The sequence below is a fragment of the Oncorhynchus clarkii genome, chromosome 7 (assembly GCF_045791955.1).
Source record: "Oncorhynchus clarkii lewisi isolate Uvic-CL-2024 chromosome 7, UVic_Ocla_1.0, whole genome shotgun sequence".
NCBI lineage: Eukaryota > Metazoa > Chordata > Actinopteri > Salmoniformes > Salmonidae > Oncorhynchus > Oncorhynchus clarkii.
This window is the reverse complement of record NC_092153.1, coordinates 73,072,877-73,091,922: the sequence shown is the minus strand read 5'-3', so window position 1 is coordinate 73,091,922 and position 19,046 is coordinate 73,072,877. Positions and strand designations below refer to the sequence as shown.

At 44.8% G+C, this 19,046-nt stretch overlaps 1 protein-coding gene across 1 annotated transcript in view; it reads right to left on the bottom strand.

The window, feature by feature from the left end:
* Positions 1–14,280, bottom strand: part of LOC139412677 (tensin-2-like) — a 42,158-nt gene extending 27,878 nt beyond the window's left edge. The window contains exons 1-9 of the mRNA XM_071159336.1: positions 14,236–14,280; positions 11,307–11,484; positions 10,244–10,294; positions 1,453–1,575; positions 1,245–1,309; positions 1,081–1,164; positions 831–946; positions 387–447; positions 35–110 (exon numbers count right to left, since the gene is read on the bottom strand). Coding sequence (XP_071015437.1) covers positions 35–110; positions 387–447; positions 831–946; positions 1,081–1,164; positions 1,245–1,309; positions 1,453–1,575; positions 10,244–10,294; positions 11,307–11,468 — 738 coding nt within the window. The 5' untranslated portion in view covers positions 11,469–11,484; positions 14,236–14,280. The remainder of the gene's footprint in view (positions 1–34; positions 111–386; positions 448–830; positions 947–1,080; positions 1,165–1,244; positions 1,310–1,452; positions 1,576–10,243; positions 10,295–11,306; positions 11,485–14,235) is intronic.
* Between the last annotated feature and the right edge of the window lie 4,766 nt (positions 14,281–19,046).

Here is a 19,046-nt window from a genome sequence, read left to right as displayed (position 1 = left end):
GGCATCAATTTTGTGTCTAACAGTGCTCTCTCACCATGATGTCCCCCTTCAACAGTAGCGCTGGCTCGAGCGTCACACACAGCTTCCTCGCCCTGGAGCCCTGGGGGTCGCTATGCATACAGACAGACATAAACATAGTCAAAACACATGCTAACATAGTAAAACACACCTCAACATAGTAACACACAGGTAAACCATGTTCAGTTGGAGTAAACTCAAACCAGCACACATGTAAACACAGACAGTAGCACGTATAAACAAGTCCCAACAAAGGTACACAAGTACCAACTGTGTGTGACGGTGGAAAGGGAACACAGTGAAAAACACAGTAGAGATCATATGCTATTATTCACCACAATCACCGTTAACCACATGAATTAGCTCACTAGATGCCCGAGGTGTAGACCAGCTGTAGAGACTGGTAGATCTTCAGGAAAGGATAGTAACCTGCGCAGAGAGGAGGAGTGTGAGAAAGAAGGAGACAGCAGGGGGAGAAAGAGGGTGTTGATGTGATGTCATTAAAGGAGTTGAAATCTATCCCCCCAAAGTTTTGAAGTTAAATAAAAATACTAGTTCATTCTAAAAATACTCCTAACAGTACTAGACTAATAAGTTCCAACTAATTTCCATCTCAACATTTTCTGTTGTTTCAACTTGAAAAGAAGAGTTCCTACACACATTTGACCTTTCATTTTCAACTAAACTTGATCTTCTGAGTTGACTGAAATTATAACCATTAGGCATCATGGTAATTTATATTTTCAAGTTGAAACAACACAGATTTGACATTGAAGTGTACTACATCACATTGTACAGTACATTGTACTGACCTCCCCTTGCTGCCTGGAAGTTGGGCAGGCTGGGGATCAGAACATGGTGAAGGTACAGAGGACTGCTGTTCATCTTGATCGCCCCCGACAGCAGACCCCCAAAGTAGTACATATACCTGGGGAGGAGAGAGCGCAAGAGAGAGACGGGGGTATAAAATTAGGAGTAAAACACACAAGGAGGAGAAATGGGAGGAATATGCAGGAAAGTTGCATGGCATAAGAGAAAGAGGGAGAGGGGAGATGTTCTTACCTGTTCTGGGAGGGTTGTAGCGAGGAGGAGACTTTATCCTCACAGAACTTCCTCATGGCCAGAGTGGTTAGGGCCTGGTCCGCTCTACACACACACACAAACAGTCTATCAATAAACAGGCTACCCCCCCCCCCCCTCCCCCCGCCCCCACACTCATCACATACCCTGCAGAGATCTTGCTGTAGTGCATGTAGGCACCCACAATGACCCCCATCTTCCCTGTGTTTCCCTGAGAGAGAGAGAGAGAGAGAGAGAGAGAGAGAGAGAGAGAGAGAGAGAGAGAGAGAGAAAATAAATACAATAGAGATGTAAGATAACTGGACATGTTTGAACAGAAAACACAACACAATACATCACTAAACCCTCCCTGACCTTGCAGTGAAGGACGATCACGTTGCTGGGGTCAGAGGTCAGCCAGGTCTCCATGACCTTACACATGGCACAGATCTTGTCCAGCGGAGGGGCGTGCAGGTCGGGCCAGCCAAAGTCTTCAACCTGAAGATGAGAACATGTTAGGTTCTGAGGGCTATTTAGTTAGCCTGCTCCCAGACTTGTTTGTACTTTCTTGCCAGTATATTGTCATGTTTGGAATGACAATATGACCATAGTAGTTGGCAAGACAACACAAACAGATGTGGACCAGGCTATTATTTATCGACTTATTCACACATGAATACTGGACTAGTAGCACTCTGAAGCGGGTGTTTATTAGGTCTGTCCCCCTAAAAAAATCTTGGTTGACCTGGAGTGGTCTGTTCTTCCGACAAATTGATTGGTCTAAATGTTTAAATGTGTATTTTTCCCTATATATAGACACAACCCTATGTGTTTTAATAAAACCAACTATATCTAGGCTACTGAGCTTGTCTGATGCTTTAAGCACACTGTGATTAAATAATTAAGACACACAAATTACTCAATAGGGAGCCAGAGATTAAGATAGCCTAACCAGATTCAGCCATTAAGCTCCTGAAGTTGTTGGTAGATGATAGGCTACACCAGGGGTTGCCACCCTTTTCCATTTGGAGTGCCAATTTATTTCTACCGATCTGCATGCCTTTTATGATTTCCATATGCACATTTTCGTGGAACAGTTTCATTTAAATTATAATAAAGTCTTCATATCTCAAAATCATTATCATGTGGTTTTTCAAAATTCTAAAATTAACTTCTATTGTCATATAGCCTACATAAAGCCAAACAATATAACATTGCACCCTGCATGTAGAAAATATTCAGATAAAAATAAATATCCCATAAATCGCATTGGTTACACATGGCCTGTCTGCAAGGAACTTGAAACATGTTGGGTCCAGCCTGAAGCTCATGCTAGCAAACTTGCAACATTTTATAAAATATTTTGGGCACTCAGAGTTACCTGAGCCAGTGAGTTCCAGACAGACAAAGTTGTAGGCTATTTGTGCAAGGGATAAGAAGTAATCAGGTAGGCCTATTTTATGACAGAGCACAACATTTTTTCCCCTTACATTCGGAGTGAAAGAGAGCTGGAAAGATTTCTCAAATAGGCTACATTGAGGAACTATTGTCATTCTCAATGGATGTAAAAACAGACTTTGTTTACTTGCATTTGAGGTGAAGAAAAACATATTTAAGAAGCTCCACAGTGGTGGTGCGTTAATAAGACAATCAGAAATACTATCAGATCGGGGCGCTAGTGTGCATGCATATGGAGTACAAGCGTTCCTTCAGATCTCCTCTCTGCTTATTTTGAAATCTTTAATTGTTACTGTTTTAGTTCCAAATTTGCAAAAATATCTACACATTTTTTAGTACATAACCCAGGCACTAACCAACAGAACAGCTGATGCAAAACCTACAAAGGCCCAACAAGCTGCAGCTAGCGCCATTGAGTACTGAAGATGACAACTCTTCAGACACCCAGCAACAAGATTATGCCACGGCAATGTGTCAACAAATGAAAGAGGCTGTAATAAAAACTAGCAACAATCGCTTTGACAGGTTCGAAACAAATGTTGAGTCTCTAAAGATGGCACAGGCCGAACTAAAGAGCTGTATGGACACAGCTGAAGAGGCCCTGTCTGACCATGACAACCGGATCAGAGGCCTGGAAACCACATGCACGCAACTTTTAAAAAAGAACAAGGTGCTCCAAGCCAAGGTTCTTGACTTAGAAGGCCGAAGTCGCAGGCTGAACATCAAACTTGTGGGGATTTTGGAGGACGAAGAACATGGTAAACGCACATAATTTGTGTCCAAGCTCATTAGCAAGCTGCTGGGCGATGACAACTTCCCAAAGCTCATCATCATTGACCGTGCACACCACTCTCTACAGATAAAGCCCTCACCAGGTGAGGCTGCACACCATAATTGCAAGGGTACATACATCACTTTAAGGAAAAGGAGCTCATTCTACGAAGATTTTAATCTTCCCCGACTACACCATGGAGGTGATGGAGCAACGGCACACATTCCGAGATGTGTTGCAGACCAATGCAGAGGTGGAGGTGATGGAGCAACGGCACACATTCCGAGATGTGTTGCAGACCAATGTGAGAGGTGGAGGTGATGGAGCAACGGCACACATTCCGAGATGTGTTGCAGACCAATGGAGAGGTGGAGGTGATGGCGCAACGGCGCACATTCCGAGATGTGTTGCAGACCAATGGAGAGGTGGAGGTGATGGAGCAACGGCACACATTCCGAGATGTGTTGCAGACCAATGTGAGAGGTGGAGGTGATGGAGCAACGGCGCACATTCCGAGATGTGTTGCAGACCAATGGAGAGGTGGAGGTGATGGAGCAACGCCGCACATTCCGAGATGTGTTGCAGACCAATGGAGAGGCGGAGGTGATGGAGCAACGGCACACATTCCGAGATGTGTTGCAGACCAATGGAGAGGTGGAGGTGAAATACAGCCTGCGGTTTCCAGCAAAGCTGCATGTTCATCACAACTGCATGACAAAAGTCTTCACTAGGCCAAAGAGGCTGCCACCTACTTAACAAAACTGAAAGTGTGAAATCACAACCCACAAATGTCTGCGATAATGACTGCGGAAACAGTGGATTCTATGTTTATTCATAAGCAGTAACGTATTAATTTGATTTCCAACAACCGTGGAGATGGCCGTTAAGTCTGACTGTTGTTAGCTTAGTAGCATAGTACTGGGTCTGTTCTAGCCATCATGCCCGGCGGTCCACATTTACGTGAGATGGGGAGAACAATGCCTCATTTGGGGAAGCAGTGGGGAGGGCGGGTTTCTCTGGGGAAGCAGTGGGGAGAGCGGGTTTCTCTGGGGAAGCAGTGGGGAGAGCGGGTTTCTCTGGGGAAGCAGTGGGGAGAGCGGGTTTCTCTGGGGAAGCAGTGGGGAGAGCGGGTTTCTCTGGAGAAGCAGTGGGGAGAGCGGGTTTCTCTGGGGAAGCAGTGGGGAGGAGGGTTTCTCTGGGGAAGCAGTGGGGAGAGCGGGTTTCTCTGGGGAAGTAGTGGGGAGAGCGGGTTTCTCTGGGGAAGCAGTGGGGGGAGCGGGTTTCTCTGGGGAAGCAGTGGGGAGAGCGGGTTTCTCTGGGGAAGCAGTGGGGAGAGCGGGTTTCTCTGGGGAAGCAGTGGGGAGGAGGGTTTCTCTGGGGAAGCAGTGGGGAGAGCGGGTTTCTCTGGGGAAGTAGTGGGGAGAGCGGGTTTCTCTGGGGAAGCAGTGGGGAGGGAGGGTTTCTCTGGGGAAGCAGTGGGGAGAGTGGGGTTCTCTGGGGAAGAAGTGGGGAGGGAGGGTTTCTCTGGGGAAGCAGTGGGGAGGGAGTGTTTCTCTGGAGAAGCAGTGGGGAGGGAGGGTTTCTCTGGGGAAGCAGTGGGGAGGGAGGGTTTCTCTGGGGAAGCAGTGGGGAGGGAGGGTTTCTCTGGGGAAGCAGTGGGGAGAGCGGGTTTCTCTGGGGAAGCAGTGGGGAGGGAAGGTTTCTCTGGGGAAGCAGTGGGGATAGCGGGTTTCTCTGGGGAAGCAGTGGGGAGAGCGGGCTTCTCTGGGGAAGCAGTGGGGAGAGCGGGTTTCTCTGGGGAAGCAGTGGGGAGAGCGGGTTTCTCTGGGGAAGCTGTGGGGAGAGCGGGTTTCTCTGGGGAAGCAGTGGGGAGGGAGGGTTTCTCTGGGGAAGCAGTGGGGAGGGAGGGTTTCTCTGGGGAAGCAGTGGGGAGAACGGGTTTCTCTGGGGAAGCAGTGGGGAGAGCGGGTTTCTCTGGGGAAGCAATGGGGAGGGAGGGTTTCTCTGGGGAAGCTGTGGGGAGAGCGGGTTTCTCTGGGGAAGCAGTGGGGAGGGAGGGTTTCTCTGGGGAAGCAGTGGGGAGAGCGGGTTTCTCTGGGTAAGCAGTGGGGAGAGCGGGTTTCTCTGGGGAAGCAGTGGGGAGAGCGGGTTTCTCTGGGGAAGCAGTGGGGAGGGAGGGTTTCTCTGGGGAAGCAGTGGGGAGAGCGGGTTTCTCTGGGGAAGCAGTGGGGAGAGCGGGTTTCTCTGGGGAAGCAGTGGGGAGAGCGGGTTTCTCTGGGGAAGCAGTGGGGAGAGCGGGTTTCTCTGGGGAAGCTGTGGGGAGAGCGGGTTTCTCTGGGGAAGCAGTGGGGAGAGCGGGTTTCTCTGGGGAAGCAGTGGGGAGGGAGGGTTTCTCTGGGGAAGCAGTGGGGAGAGCGGGTTTCTCTGGGGAAGCAGTGGGGAGAGCGGGTTTCTCTGGGGAAGCAGTGGGGAGAGCGGGTTTCTCTGGGGAAGCAGTGGGGAGAGCGGGTTTCTCTGGGGAAGCAGTGGGGAGAGCGGGTTTCTCTGGGGAAGCTGTGGGGAGAGCGGGTTTCTCTGGGGAAGCAGTGGGGAGGGAGGGTTTCTCTGGGGAAGCAGTGGGGAGGGAGGGTTTCTCTGGGGAAGCAGTGGGGAGAACGGGTTTCTCTGGGGAAGCAGTGTGGATAGCGGGTTTCTCTGGGGAAGCAATGGGGAGGGAGGGTTTCTCTGGGGAAGCTGTGGGGAGAGCGGGTTTCTCTGGGGAAGCAGTGGGGAGGGAGGGTTTCTCTGGGGAAGCAGTGGGGAGAGCGGGCTTCTCTGGGTAAGCAGTGGGGAGAGCGGGTTTCTCTGGGGAAGCAGTGGGGAGAGCGGGTTTCTCTGGGGAAGCAGTGGGGAGGGAGGGTTTCTCTGGGGAAGCAGTGGGGAGAGCGGGTTTCTCTGGGGAAGCAGTGGGGAGAGCGGGTTTCTCTGGGGAAGCAGTGGGGAGAGCGGGTTTCTCTGGGGAAGCAGTGGGGAGAGCGGGTTTCTCTGGGGAAGCAGTGGGGAGAGCGGGTTTCTCTGGGGAAGCAGTGGGGAGGGAGGGTTTCTCTGGGGAAGCAGTGGGGAGAGCGGGTTTCTCTGGGGGGGGGGATCTTGGGAATCAGTCAGATGTTAATACTGTCACATTAGTCTCGAGGAACGTGAATGGTCTCGGCTACACACGCAAAAGGGGCATGGTATTAAAGCACTTGAAATCACTTGGTGCTGACAATTTTCCTGCAAGAAACGCACTTTAGCCACGGTGCAGCGGCATCTGAGATCCAACTGAATATCTCAAGTTTATCAATTACCCTTCTCCTCCAAAGCTAGAAGTGTCGCTACTCTCTTTCATAAAAACATCCCTTTTCAACTCTCTTCCATGTCTACATACCCACATGTATCAGGGAACATTCATTATTTTCCTGTCACCTTATTGAACGTCTATGGCCCTAACATTGACAACACACATTTCTTTCGTGATGTTTTTGATTTGCTCCCAGATCTTAGTACCACTAATCTAATAATTAGAGGTGATTTTATTTGTTACCTTGCTCCGTATCTTGACTGACTGTCTACATGTACTACTTCAAATATCACCTCTGACCAGGTTCTAAATAATCTAATCAAATCCAGGAATCTAGTGGACATCTGGAGACTGCAACATCACACAGACAAAGACTACTCATTCTACTGTCATGTTCACAAGTCTTATTCTAGAATCGACTACTTCCTAATAGATTCCAAACTGATGTGCTTAATTCTAAACACCATATCATCTTAATAAGCGACCACAGTCCAATTATGTTGTCCCTCAATCTTTCTTTACCAAAACAGAATTACAGTTGGCGTTTTAACCCCTCCTTGCTCACAGAGTTCCTCAAGAGTTCCTCAATAACACAGGAGTGGTGTCTGATTCTACACTATGGGACACATTTAAAGTGGTTATGAGAGGTCATATTGTTTCAGTCTGCCATAAAAAAAAAAGAGAAACGCAGTCGGTTAGAGGAGACATACAGAATTTCAACAATATTTTGAAATTAAAGTATGAATACAATTCTATTCTTGGTTCACAGGTCAGTAACCTCCTACTGAGACAAAATAATTTGAACTAGGGGACAAACCGGAAAGGTTGCTGGACAGACAACTAAAGGGCGCCCAGGCAAATAGAGCAATCCATGAAATCTGGTCTAGGGCGGGTACTTTGCTGACAGACCCTAAAAAGATAAACAACTGCTTCAAATAATTTTACTCAGAGTTCTATTCTTCCAGATCCGATGCTTCTGGAACTGATGTATCAGCCTTCTTTGATTCCGTCAGCCTGCCAAAAACTTGATGATAGCGCCCAAAAAATAATTGAACTCAAATTTCATAACAGAGGAAATAATGGAGGCAATAAAAGCTTTCCCACCTGGAAAGGCTGCAGGCCCGGATGGTTTTGGCTGTGAATTTTATAAAACCGTCAGTGAAGCTCTCGCTCCCCTCTTACTCAGGATGTTCACTGATTCAACAGAAAATAATATTTTGCCAAAATCATTGTATGAAGCCACTATTTGCGTTATGTTGAAAAAAGGCAGAGAGGCAACAGATCCTGCAAATTATAGACCAATAGCATTGCTTAATTTTGATAAAAACATTATCACCAAAGTGCTTGCTGATAGGTTGAACAAACATGCAACAACCATTATTCATCCGGATCAGACAGGGTTTATCCCCGGCAGGTTCTCTTTCTCTAATGTGCGCAGGCTGCTGAGCATTCTTTATGCAAATCAGGGGAGGGGCTCCAGGGCAGCTGTTATATCGCTAGATGCTCAAAAAGCATTTTACCAAATAGAATGGTCATATATGTTTGAAGCACTCACTAGATTTATCACCTGGGTCAAAATGCTCTACGCCTGCTCAACATCCTCTATTCTGACCAACAATGACACATCCAGTCTCTTTGAACTACAAAGATCTGTTCAAAAGGGTTGCCCACTCAGTCCTTTCCTCTTCGCTGTCACCCTTGAACCCCTGGCGACACAAATAAGGGCTCATCCTAATATCCAAGGTCTTAAAGTAGGAAACATAGAAAGCCATATTTCGTTATATGCCTCTTTTCATGATGTGGCACATTAATGCCATAAAAATGTTCTCTCTCCCCAGGTACCTCTATTTTTGCCAGAATCTCCCAATTTGTATTACCTAATCATTTTTTACAATCTTGTAATTTGTCTGGGGTTACAAAAACCACCGTATTCGTAAAGCACACTTGCAAAAGCCCAAGGAAAGTGGCGGCTTAGGCCTGCGTACCCATCTTCAAGAATTATTACTAGGCTACAAATGCCAGGGCATTAACGTACTGGCAACTGGGCAGTGGCTAAATATGGAACACAAGTATTTCAGGTTATGTCGATTTAGGACTTGTTTTACTGTGGATATAGATACTTTCGTACCGGTTTCTTCTAGCATCTTCACAAGGTCCTTTGCTGTTCTGGGATTGATTTGCACTTTTCGCACCAAAGTACGTTCATCTCTAGGAGACAGAACGTGTCTCTGCCGTGAGCGGTATGATGGCAGCGTGGTCCCATGGTGTTTATACTTGCGTACTATTGTTTGAACCGATGAACGTGGTTCTTTCAGGCATTTGGAAATTGCTCCCAAGGATGAACCAGACTTGTGGAGGTCTACAATTGTTTTTCTGAGGTCTTGGCTGATTTCTTTTGATTTCCCATGATATCAAGCAAAGAGGCACTGAGTTTGAAGGTAGGCCTTGAAATACATCCACAGGTATACCTCCAATTGACTCAAATTATGTCAATTAACCTAACAGAAGATTCTAAAGCCATGACATAATTTTCTGGAATTTTCCAAGCTGTTTAAAGGCACAGTCAACTTAGTGTATGTAAACTTCTGACCCACTGGAATTGTGATACAGTGAATTATAAGTGAAATAATCTGTCTGTAAACAAGTGTTGGAAAAATTACTTGTGTCATACACAAAGTAGATGTCCTAACTGACGTGCCAAAACTATAGTTTGTTAACAAGAAATTTGTGGAGTGGTTGAAAAACAATTTTTAATGACTCCAACCTAATGTAAACTTTCGACTTCAACTGAGAGGGCCATTGACCCATAGGCAGATCTCGCTTTTTTTTCCTGCTCAAAGTCTGTTCTAAGATCGTCATATGAGGAACAACAGGCTCTGATGTTTGGAATGGTGGTTGCAAAGAAGAAACCCTCACAGAATGGAAGTCACCCACCCCCCTTGCTTCAGTAGATGGCTAGCAGAAATTATTAACACCATTAACTTGGAAAATATTTGTTTTTTTAGGACCAACTCCTCCAGCAGTTTTCTCAAGGTTTGGGGTCTGTTTCTGGACCGTCTGGACAGAGACTGACTGTGAACACTAACTAGGAACACTTACTGCTGATGTAACTGTCATTGTTTTTCTCTTGTTGTCCCATGTCTTGCCTAAGCAATACTTCATTTCATATGTCTGGCAGCTGTGTTTTTCTTTCCTTTTTTTTCTTTCTTGTGTGCTTTTGTTTGTACAAAATGGCAAAAGAAAATCCTTTCAAATAATATATATATATATTTAAAACATGCTAACAGATCCCCAAATGGGCACATTTTATAGGCCTATATTTGCGCGCAGGCCATGTAGCCTAGGCCTACTTCTCTGCATAATCAGGTGCCCGTCCTTACTCAACACTGACAGGAGCACTACAAATGAAAGGCAATTAATACATTGACCTCCACAATGGATGGATTAGTCCACTCACACAGGCGTGAATCAGACATCGTGACACCTGTCTGATTTATATATTTGCGACTGTTTGACTAAAAACTTTAAAAAATGTTGGTCGAACAACAGCCTATGGACCAAACAAACGACCAGTTGACTACATGGGGTCAGCCCTAGTGTGTATGTAGTCAACCTACCTTGGGGCTGAGTCGTGTGATGTCATGACGCTTCTCAGACAGGTTTAAGAGCTGGGAGAGGTAGATGTTGAGACAAAAAGACGAGGAAATCAACAATGTCATACCCAGCAAGCACACAACCACAACACAACTTTGTCTCAACGTTGACTGCAAGTTGTGTGGCAAAAATGCACATCACGTATGTGATTACAGGAAACAAAACCATGAGCGTTTGTTTACAAAGAACAATATACTTTTTGCATTGCTTCTTCATAACACCACACAGTAACGTAGTTAATACCGAAACGGAATGTAAGCATGACTAATGGTCTCTTACTAGCTACATAAAAGACTAATGGAAGAAGATGGTATTAACGCTCAATGGTTCGCAGGTTACGATACAAAACACTGTTGTTCACGGATCATTACATTTCTGCCAGAACAAGTAAACAAACAAACAAACAAACACACACACACACACACACCTTTGTTTTTGGTATTATAAAAGTGTAAGGGAGAAATTAAAATTTGTTTCAAATGAAATGTGATCTCCTTTTCATTGCAATTTGTGAGTATAATGTTTGATAAAATGGATCTTACAATTCCATTTAAATGTCCATTTTATCTCCATATGGACAGAAGTGGGAACCCTTACCTTGTAAGGGCCGTTGTGGGTGCAAGTATTTGCTTCACCCGAGTATTATAACGCCCCATTCCAAAAATCAAAGCCTTAATTCAGGACAATGATTTGTTGATAAATTGAATTAGGAGTGTTACTGCTTGGCAGGAGCAAAAGCCTGCACCCATGCCAGTCCTCTCATGGCAGGGTGATAAGACAATAAATTAACTCTGTGGAGTGGCAATACGGTATGTGGGCTTCTTTTTATACATATGTATCGACTGATGTTCCCAGCACCAGGGTCATGTTCATTAGCGCACGCAAAAGTTTGAAAACTATTTGCAAGAACATTTAAACGAGCATAGTTCCTCCCTCCCTGTTTCAGTCTGCTTAGTTGCCAACCCAGTTCACATTTTGGATGTGTGAATTGCTTTTTTCCAAATACAGTAGTCCCCCCCAACTCACCAGGAACTTATCTTGATGTTTGGACTTGAGCATAGCAGCCACTTCCTGTAGGTTGCCACGGTAACATTGTTCTTCCAGGTGAGGCAGAAAGAAGACAGAAATGATCCGCTCAGTGATGTAGGTGAGGTCAAAGTCATAGTGCCTAGCCATCACTCTCTCCATCACATGATTCACACTCCTGGAGGAGAGGAGAGAGGGGAAGGAGGAAAAGGGAGAAAGCGGGTCAATTACTCCATCGATCTCTCCATCATCGCTGCATCTCTTCATTTCTCCTTCACCCACTCAAAGATTCACATTTCTTGCTGTGAAACCACAAAAACAATCACTTTGCGTTTTTCATCTGGCCAGGTCTTGATTACTTCATTGGCGAAGTGGGCAAAATTACGCAGGATATGCCAACAACTAAAAGTGAGCCATCATACTCATGCATAAAAAAAACTAATATTTAAAGAAAAGTCATGTAAGTTAGAATTTTGTAAAGCTAGTGTTGGAGAAGTAGAACAATTATTATTAGTTTTGATCAATAACGACAAACCTCCTGGCATTGACAACTTAGATGAAAAGCTACTGAGGATGGTAACTGACTCTATAGCCACTCCTTTATTTAATCAGAGCCTAGAGGAAAGTCTTTGTCCTCAGGCCTGGTGGGAAGTCAAAGTCATTCTGCTACCCAAGAGAGGTAAAGCAACCTTTACTGGTTCTAAAAGCAGACCTATCAGTTTGCTGCCAGCTCTTAGCAAACATTGTAGAATAATAGTGAAGACATCAAAACTATTAAATATGGAATCATGTAGTAACCAAAAAAGTGTTAAACAAACCATAATATATTTTATATTTGAGATTCTTCAAAGTAGCCACCCTTTGTCTTGATGACAGCTTTGCACACTCTTGAAATACTCATGAGGTAGTCACCTGGAATGCATTTTAATTAACAGGTGTGCCTTGTTAAAAGTTAATTTGTGGTATTTCTTTCCTTCTTATTGTGTTTGAGCAAATCAGTTATGTTGTGACAAGGTAGCATTGGTATACAGAAGATAGCCCTATTTGGTAAAAGACCAAGTCCATATTATGGCAACAACAGCTCAAATAAGCAAAGAGAAACGACAGTCCATCATTACTTTAAGACCTGAAGGTCAGTTAATCTGGAAAATGTCAAGAACTTTGAAAGTTTCTTCAAATGCAGTCGCAAAAACCATCAAGCGCTATGTTGAAACTGGCTCTCATGAGGACCGCCAAAAGAAGGGAAGACCCAGAGTTAACTCCGCTGCAGAAGATTTTCATTAGAGTTACCAGCCTCAGAAATCAGCAACTAACTGCACCTCAGATTGCAGCCCAACTAAATGCTTCAGAGTACAAGTAACATCTCAACATCAACTGTTCAGAGGAGACTGTGTGAATCAGGACTTCATGGTCTAATTGCTGCAAAGAAACCACTACTAAAGGACACCAATGAGAAGAAGAGACTTTCTTGGGCCTAGAAACATGAGCAATGAACATTAGACTGGTGGAAATCTGTCCTTTGGTCTGATGAGAATTTGGGGATTTTTGGTTACAACCGCCATGTCTTTATGAGACACAAAGTAGGTGAACGGATGATCTCCGTATGTGTGGTTCCCACCATGAAACATGGTGTGATGGTGTGGGGGTGCTTTGCTGCTGACACTGTCAGTGATTTATTTAGAATTTAAGGCACACTTAACCAGCATGTCTACCACAGCTTTCTGCAGCGAAACACCATCCTATCTGGTTTGTGCTTGGGACTATCATTTGTTTTTTAACAGGACAATGACCGAAAACACACCTCCGGGCTGTGTAAGGACTATTTGACCAAGGAGAGTGATGGAGTGCTGCATCAGATGACCTGGCCTCCACAATCACCCAACCTCAACCCAATTGAGATGGTTTGGGATTTGTTGGACCGCAGAGTGAAAGAAAAACAGCCAACAAGTGCTCAGGATATGTGGGAACTCCTTCAAGACTGTTGGACAAGCATTCATGAAGCTGATTGAGAGAATGCCAAGAGTGTGCAAAGCTGTCATCAAGGCAAAGTGTGGCTACTTTGAAGAATCTCAAATATAAAACATATTTTGATTTGTTGAACACTTTTTTGGTTACTACATGATTCCATGATTATTTAATAGTTTTGATGTCTTCACTATTATTCTACAATGTAGAACATAGTAAAAATAAAGAAAAACCCTTGAATGAGTTGTTGTGTCCAAACTTTTGACTGGTACTGTATGTGTAACTGATAAATGTGCACACACACACACATTGATGTTTTTACATTCATGCAAATTGTAAAGTATTTTGTCTGTAATGTATTTTTCATTATGTGTCGGACCCCATTAAGACTAGCTGTCACCATTGGCTGTAACGATTGTCTTTGGGAGAAGGAGAAGAGGACCAAAGTCCAGCGTGGTACGTATTCATAATACATTTTAATAAAGTTGAATACTGAACAAAAACAACAAACCCACAAACTAACAGTTCTGTAAGGTGCAACAAAAACACTAAACAGAAAACAACTACCCACAACCCATAGTGGGAAAACAGGCTGCCTAAGTATGGTTCTCAATCAGAGACAACGATTGCCAGCTGCCTCAGATTGGGAACCATACCAGGCCAAACACATAGAAATAGAAAACATAGAACAAAAACATAGAATGCCCACCCCAACTCACGCCCTGACCAAACTAAAACAGAGACATACAAAAGGAACTAAGGTCAGGACGTGACATTGGCGTTGCTTAATGTGGATCCTAATAAATCTAATCACTCCACACTCACACTCATGAGTAAATAATACACTACCTGCAACAGATTGAATCTTGTCCCAAGTCCTTCACTACTGACTGAAAGAGAACACGTCCTTCACTACTAAGTAGAAATATAACAAGTTCTTCACTGGTAAATATGTGATTGGTACCTGGGAAGGGAGTTCCTCTTCTTCTGGGACGAAGACCTTGTGGAGCCCTGCTGAGAATGAGGGAAAGAGATCAACTATTTTAGTTTGGGGCTTTTGTAGTACAGCACTGCAGTGAGTATCAGAATGTAGACAGAGTGGAGAACACCTTACTAATGCCAAACTAAGTTCAAACAAACCAAATTACAATGACAGGGGTACTCTGGAGTCACGACATGAAGGCAGGGGGACAGAGTTAAATGAATCCTCACCAGGTCTGGGGCTGGGACGCAGGTGGATGTCACCTGAAAGACAGAACACAGGTAAGTACAAAATCTACACATCAATATAAACACACTTTTTGAATATAGAGTACTGTACTTTATTAATACATAGGGGTATATCATACATATGTCATACAGAAGATACCTGTTTCATAATGATGGTAACTAAAAACATTCTCGTCCATACCCACATGCTGACCACACAGACACTTTATGCCATGTCATGTGGCTCAGCAGATAGATAGTTCTTGGGCTCGGTCTAGGAGGAATGAACAGGATAGGGGGATGAGAGAGGGAAGTGTTCTAATGGAGGGGAATCTCTCTCTCTCTCTCTCAAAGGCTGGAGAGAAAACACTGCTGCTGTCATGCTGTCTTCAGAGATTTACCCCTTCCATACGACAGACTAGAGGGGCGTGACTCCAGAGTACCCCTTCCATTTGACAGACTAGAGGGGCGTGACTCCAGAGTACCCCTTCCATTTGACAGACTAGAGGGGCGTGACTCCAGAGTACCCCTTCCATTTGACAGACTAGAGGGGCGTGACTCCAGAGTACCCCTTCCATTTGACAGACTAGAGGGGCGTGACTCCAGAGTACCCCTTCCATTTGACAGACTAGAGGGGCGTGACTCCAGAGTACCCCTTCCATTTGACAGACTAGAGGGGCGTGACTCCAGAGTACCCCTTCCATTTGACAGACTAGAGGGGCGTGATGCCAGACTAGACACACACCTGTTTGCACTCTGTAGCATCATGTCCCAGAGATTAATCTGTGTAAAGTTCTCTGTATTCCTAGACAGAAATGTGTCGTTTTCTATACTTCTCATAATTGCGATCCTCACAACATGTGATAATACAGAATGTATGTTGTCCTCAATGTTCCATGAATTTATATTGATCAAGTCTGATCTTTTTGGTCATGGAAAGGAGATAAGGAAAAGATGCCATCTCAGATATTGGGACACAACCCGAGTCCTACCAAAACCATAAGCTGAGGTCCTATTCTCTACCCCTCTTCCTGGTCTGCACTTCCCCTCATTGTTGAAATGGTCTGGTGTAAGAAATAGGATAAACCCCCACTAGCTTAAGCTTACCTTACACCAATATAATATATGGAGCCGAGCAAGTGCATACTGCAGACATTGGAGAGGAGGATAGGGGAGCAGAACGCCACCCCAACAGTTAAATGTCATTCCATTTTTACCTCTGACCTCATTACATCATTGCACTGACAGGACATGAGTGGCATTTGACCCTTGGGCTAAGGTCTACTAGTTGTTGACAGGTGAATGTCAACATGTTACACAAGTATGAAATACCAGACAGAATCACCTCAAGAAGCAGCTTTGAAGATTGTCATTGTAAAGCACTGTCCACATTAACGAAAAGGTCAAGAGCTTTATATACAATCTATTAACATCATTACACTTTCCAATCTGTTTATTGGACGGTCACACCGTCCATACCTATCTTTATCTGAGAGACGGAGAGAAAAGAAGAAGAGAAAAGCAGGAGGGGAAGGGGAGGACGGGGGTAAGGCACCACATTAAATCTCCCTCCCTGGTTGGCAGTTAGACAGATGTTTCCTGAATGCACAGAGGCCTCCTCTTCATTCCACACACTAATGGACACATTAAGATAGAATATTCACTCACTCTCCCCCGTGTGCTCACGCGCACACACACACACACACACACACACACACACACACACACACACACACACACACACACACACACACACACACACACACACACACACACACACACACACACACACACACACACACACACACACACAGTGTACCAGTTCTAAGTCAATACCATGTTAATACCATGTGATGCACACATCTATACAAAGCAGCCAGACCGTGACCTATTGACCCTGACTAAGCCATATCTGCCATTTTGTGCTAAACTAGACAAAATCTAATCTTGGTTTGGACTGAAAACTCGACAGGGCAAAATGTGAAGAGGTGTGATATGAAACTAAACAGGGAGTCAAAGAGAAGCGAGGGAGGGAAAGAGAGAAGGACAGAAACACGAGCGATGGGGAGAGAGTTGTTTGTGTGATGGAGGGAGAGACCTGTCTCACACATACAAACTTCTCCCTCGCTCATGTTTCTGGTGGAGGGATGGACAGGGTGAGGTGAAAGAGGGAGTGAGAGAGAAAGAAAGAGAGATAAAGAGGGAGTAAAAGAAAGAGAAAGAGAAAGAAAGATAGATAAAGAGGGAGTAAAAGAAAGAGAGTAAAATAAAGAGAGATAAAGAGAGAGAAAGGTCTGTGCTGTGTCAGATTGTTTACTGCTGGGCTGAGGGAGCTTCTGCAGGCAGCTCTTTAAACACCATCATCAGCCAGTTGAACAGCCCTCGATCACAGCTGAGTGTACCACTTCACTTCAACCACTTCACTCTGCTGACTGCCCTAACATGACAAGAAAAAAACAGAGAGAGAGAAACATGGACAGAGAGAGTGTGCTAGAAAGGGAGTAAGACGGAGGGAGGGAAAGGGAGAGTCAGAATCAGAGAAGAGAGAGAGAACAGTTGAGAGGTTTGAAAAGGATGAACATGAAGAAAATATATATATTTTTACATTTCTCCTTGTTAATTTTGATGTGTTCTACTCACTGTCGCAATGTGGGAGACATTGACTTGCCATTTCCCGAGAAAGCTCATTGAATTGAATGTCAATTCAACTGAGGGAGAGAGAGAGTGGTATAGAACCCTGGTATAGAACAGTAACATTATGCCATTATAAAATCGATGGCAGAGTTCCAGTGGAAGTGTGTGTGTGTGTTTTATGTAACAGGAAGTGATGACATCATGACCATGTGACCTGTTTACCAGGGTCCTGTTCGGGAGCAGATAGAAACGACTTGCGTAGAGACTGACACGATTCCCTGTCCTACATGACAGAAAAGCATGTCTCTTCCACATGGTCTATTTATATGTGAATGTTCTCTAACATTACGTCCCATTGAACGTAACCCAGATGAGCAGGAAAGCACAATAGTTCTCGGCAACATCCCAAATGGCACCCTATTCCCTTTATAGTGCAATACTTTTCACCAGGGCCCATAGGGCTCTGTTCTCTTTCTAATGCAGTACTTTTCACCAGGGCCCATAGGGCTCTGTTCTCTTTCTAATGCAGTACTTTTCACCAGGGCCCATAGGGCTCTGTTCTCTTTCTAATGCAGTACTTTTCACCAGGGCCCATAGGGCTCCGTTCTCTTTCTAATGCAGTACTTTTCACCAGGGCCCATAGGGCTCTGTTCTCTTTCTAATGCAGTACTTTTCACCCGGGCCCATAGGGCTTTTGGGACATATCTCTAGTTTTTGAATAGAGATTCATCCGACAGGGTAGGAAGCCACTGTTAATTAATTGGTTGTAATAATGGTGGTAAACTGGATAAAGTGATGGAGTAAGCCACAGGAAGGAAAGGATGCAGACAGACACGGACTGAAGCCCCTCGAGATTGGTGTTGAACACAGTAGCCTAGCACACACACACACACACACACACACACACACACACACACACACACACACACACACACACACACACACACACACACACACACACACACACACACACACACACACACACACACACACACACACACACACACACACACACACACACACACACACACACACGTCCAGGGCAGCAGCCTGAAGAGCTTCATTAGTTCCTTTAGCCAGTGTGCTGCTAGGGCCATCTGGTTACGTTTGCCTTGTCCATCAGCTAGACTAGCTACTACTTACAGAGGTGCCTGCCCGTCTCCCATCCAACCCTCAGGGACTACTGAGTGGTATTACACAAGTACAGCTGCCCATGTGGCCCTCCCTACAGCCAGCATGAGACAGAGAGGCCAAGTCATGGGCATAGAAAGCAGAACTAGACAACAGTACCTTCCTCAGTGCAGCTGTGACCTAACAACCTAGTAGAACTTTACTGTGATGGAAAGATGACTGGATTCCAATGAATGGGAATGCCACATATGACTGCCAATGCCATCATGGCACAATATAAATGGATTCCAATGAACCACAAAATACTTTTTCAGGACACAGACATCTTGCTCAAAATTGTGCCAAGCACGAGCCTAACTAGATGAAGCGGATAGATAAGTGCATCACTACTGCCTTCCTGAGACTTGGGAGTGTTCTGGATCTGGGCATACAGATCTAGGCTATTGGGGCGGAATTTCCACTCAAACTACTTTGTGACCCTTTTTTTGCTTATTGTAGGCCTACTATTGGATATTCAATGTTGGTCATTGGCTGTAACTTTGTCTGGTGCTATTTTGGGCCAGGTCTCAGCAGCAGGAAGGCAAAAGGCAAATAAAGAAAGTGCCTGGGTATTCTGAGTCAGTGGGACCAAAGACTAATTCTGACAGATTGAGTCAGAGGTTACTTTCTCTCTGTCATCCAATAATAGGTTTTATCAGGACGACTTCCAAGACAGAACTGACCTAATTTCCAGTTGCTAGTGCAAAAAGAGAGGGAGGAGAGAGGGAGAAGAAGTGAGTAAATCATACACTTTTAACATAG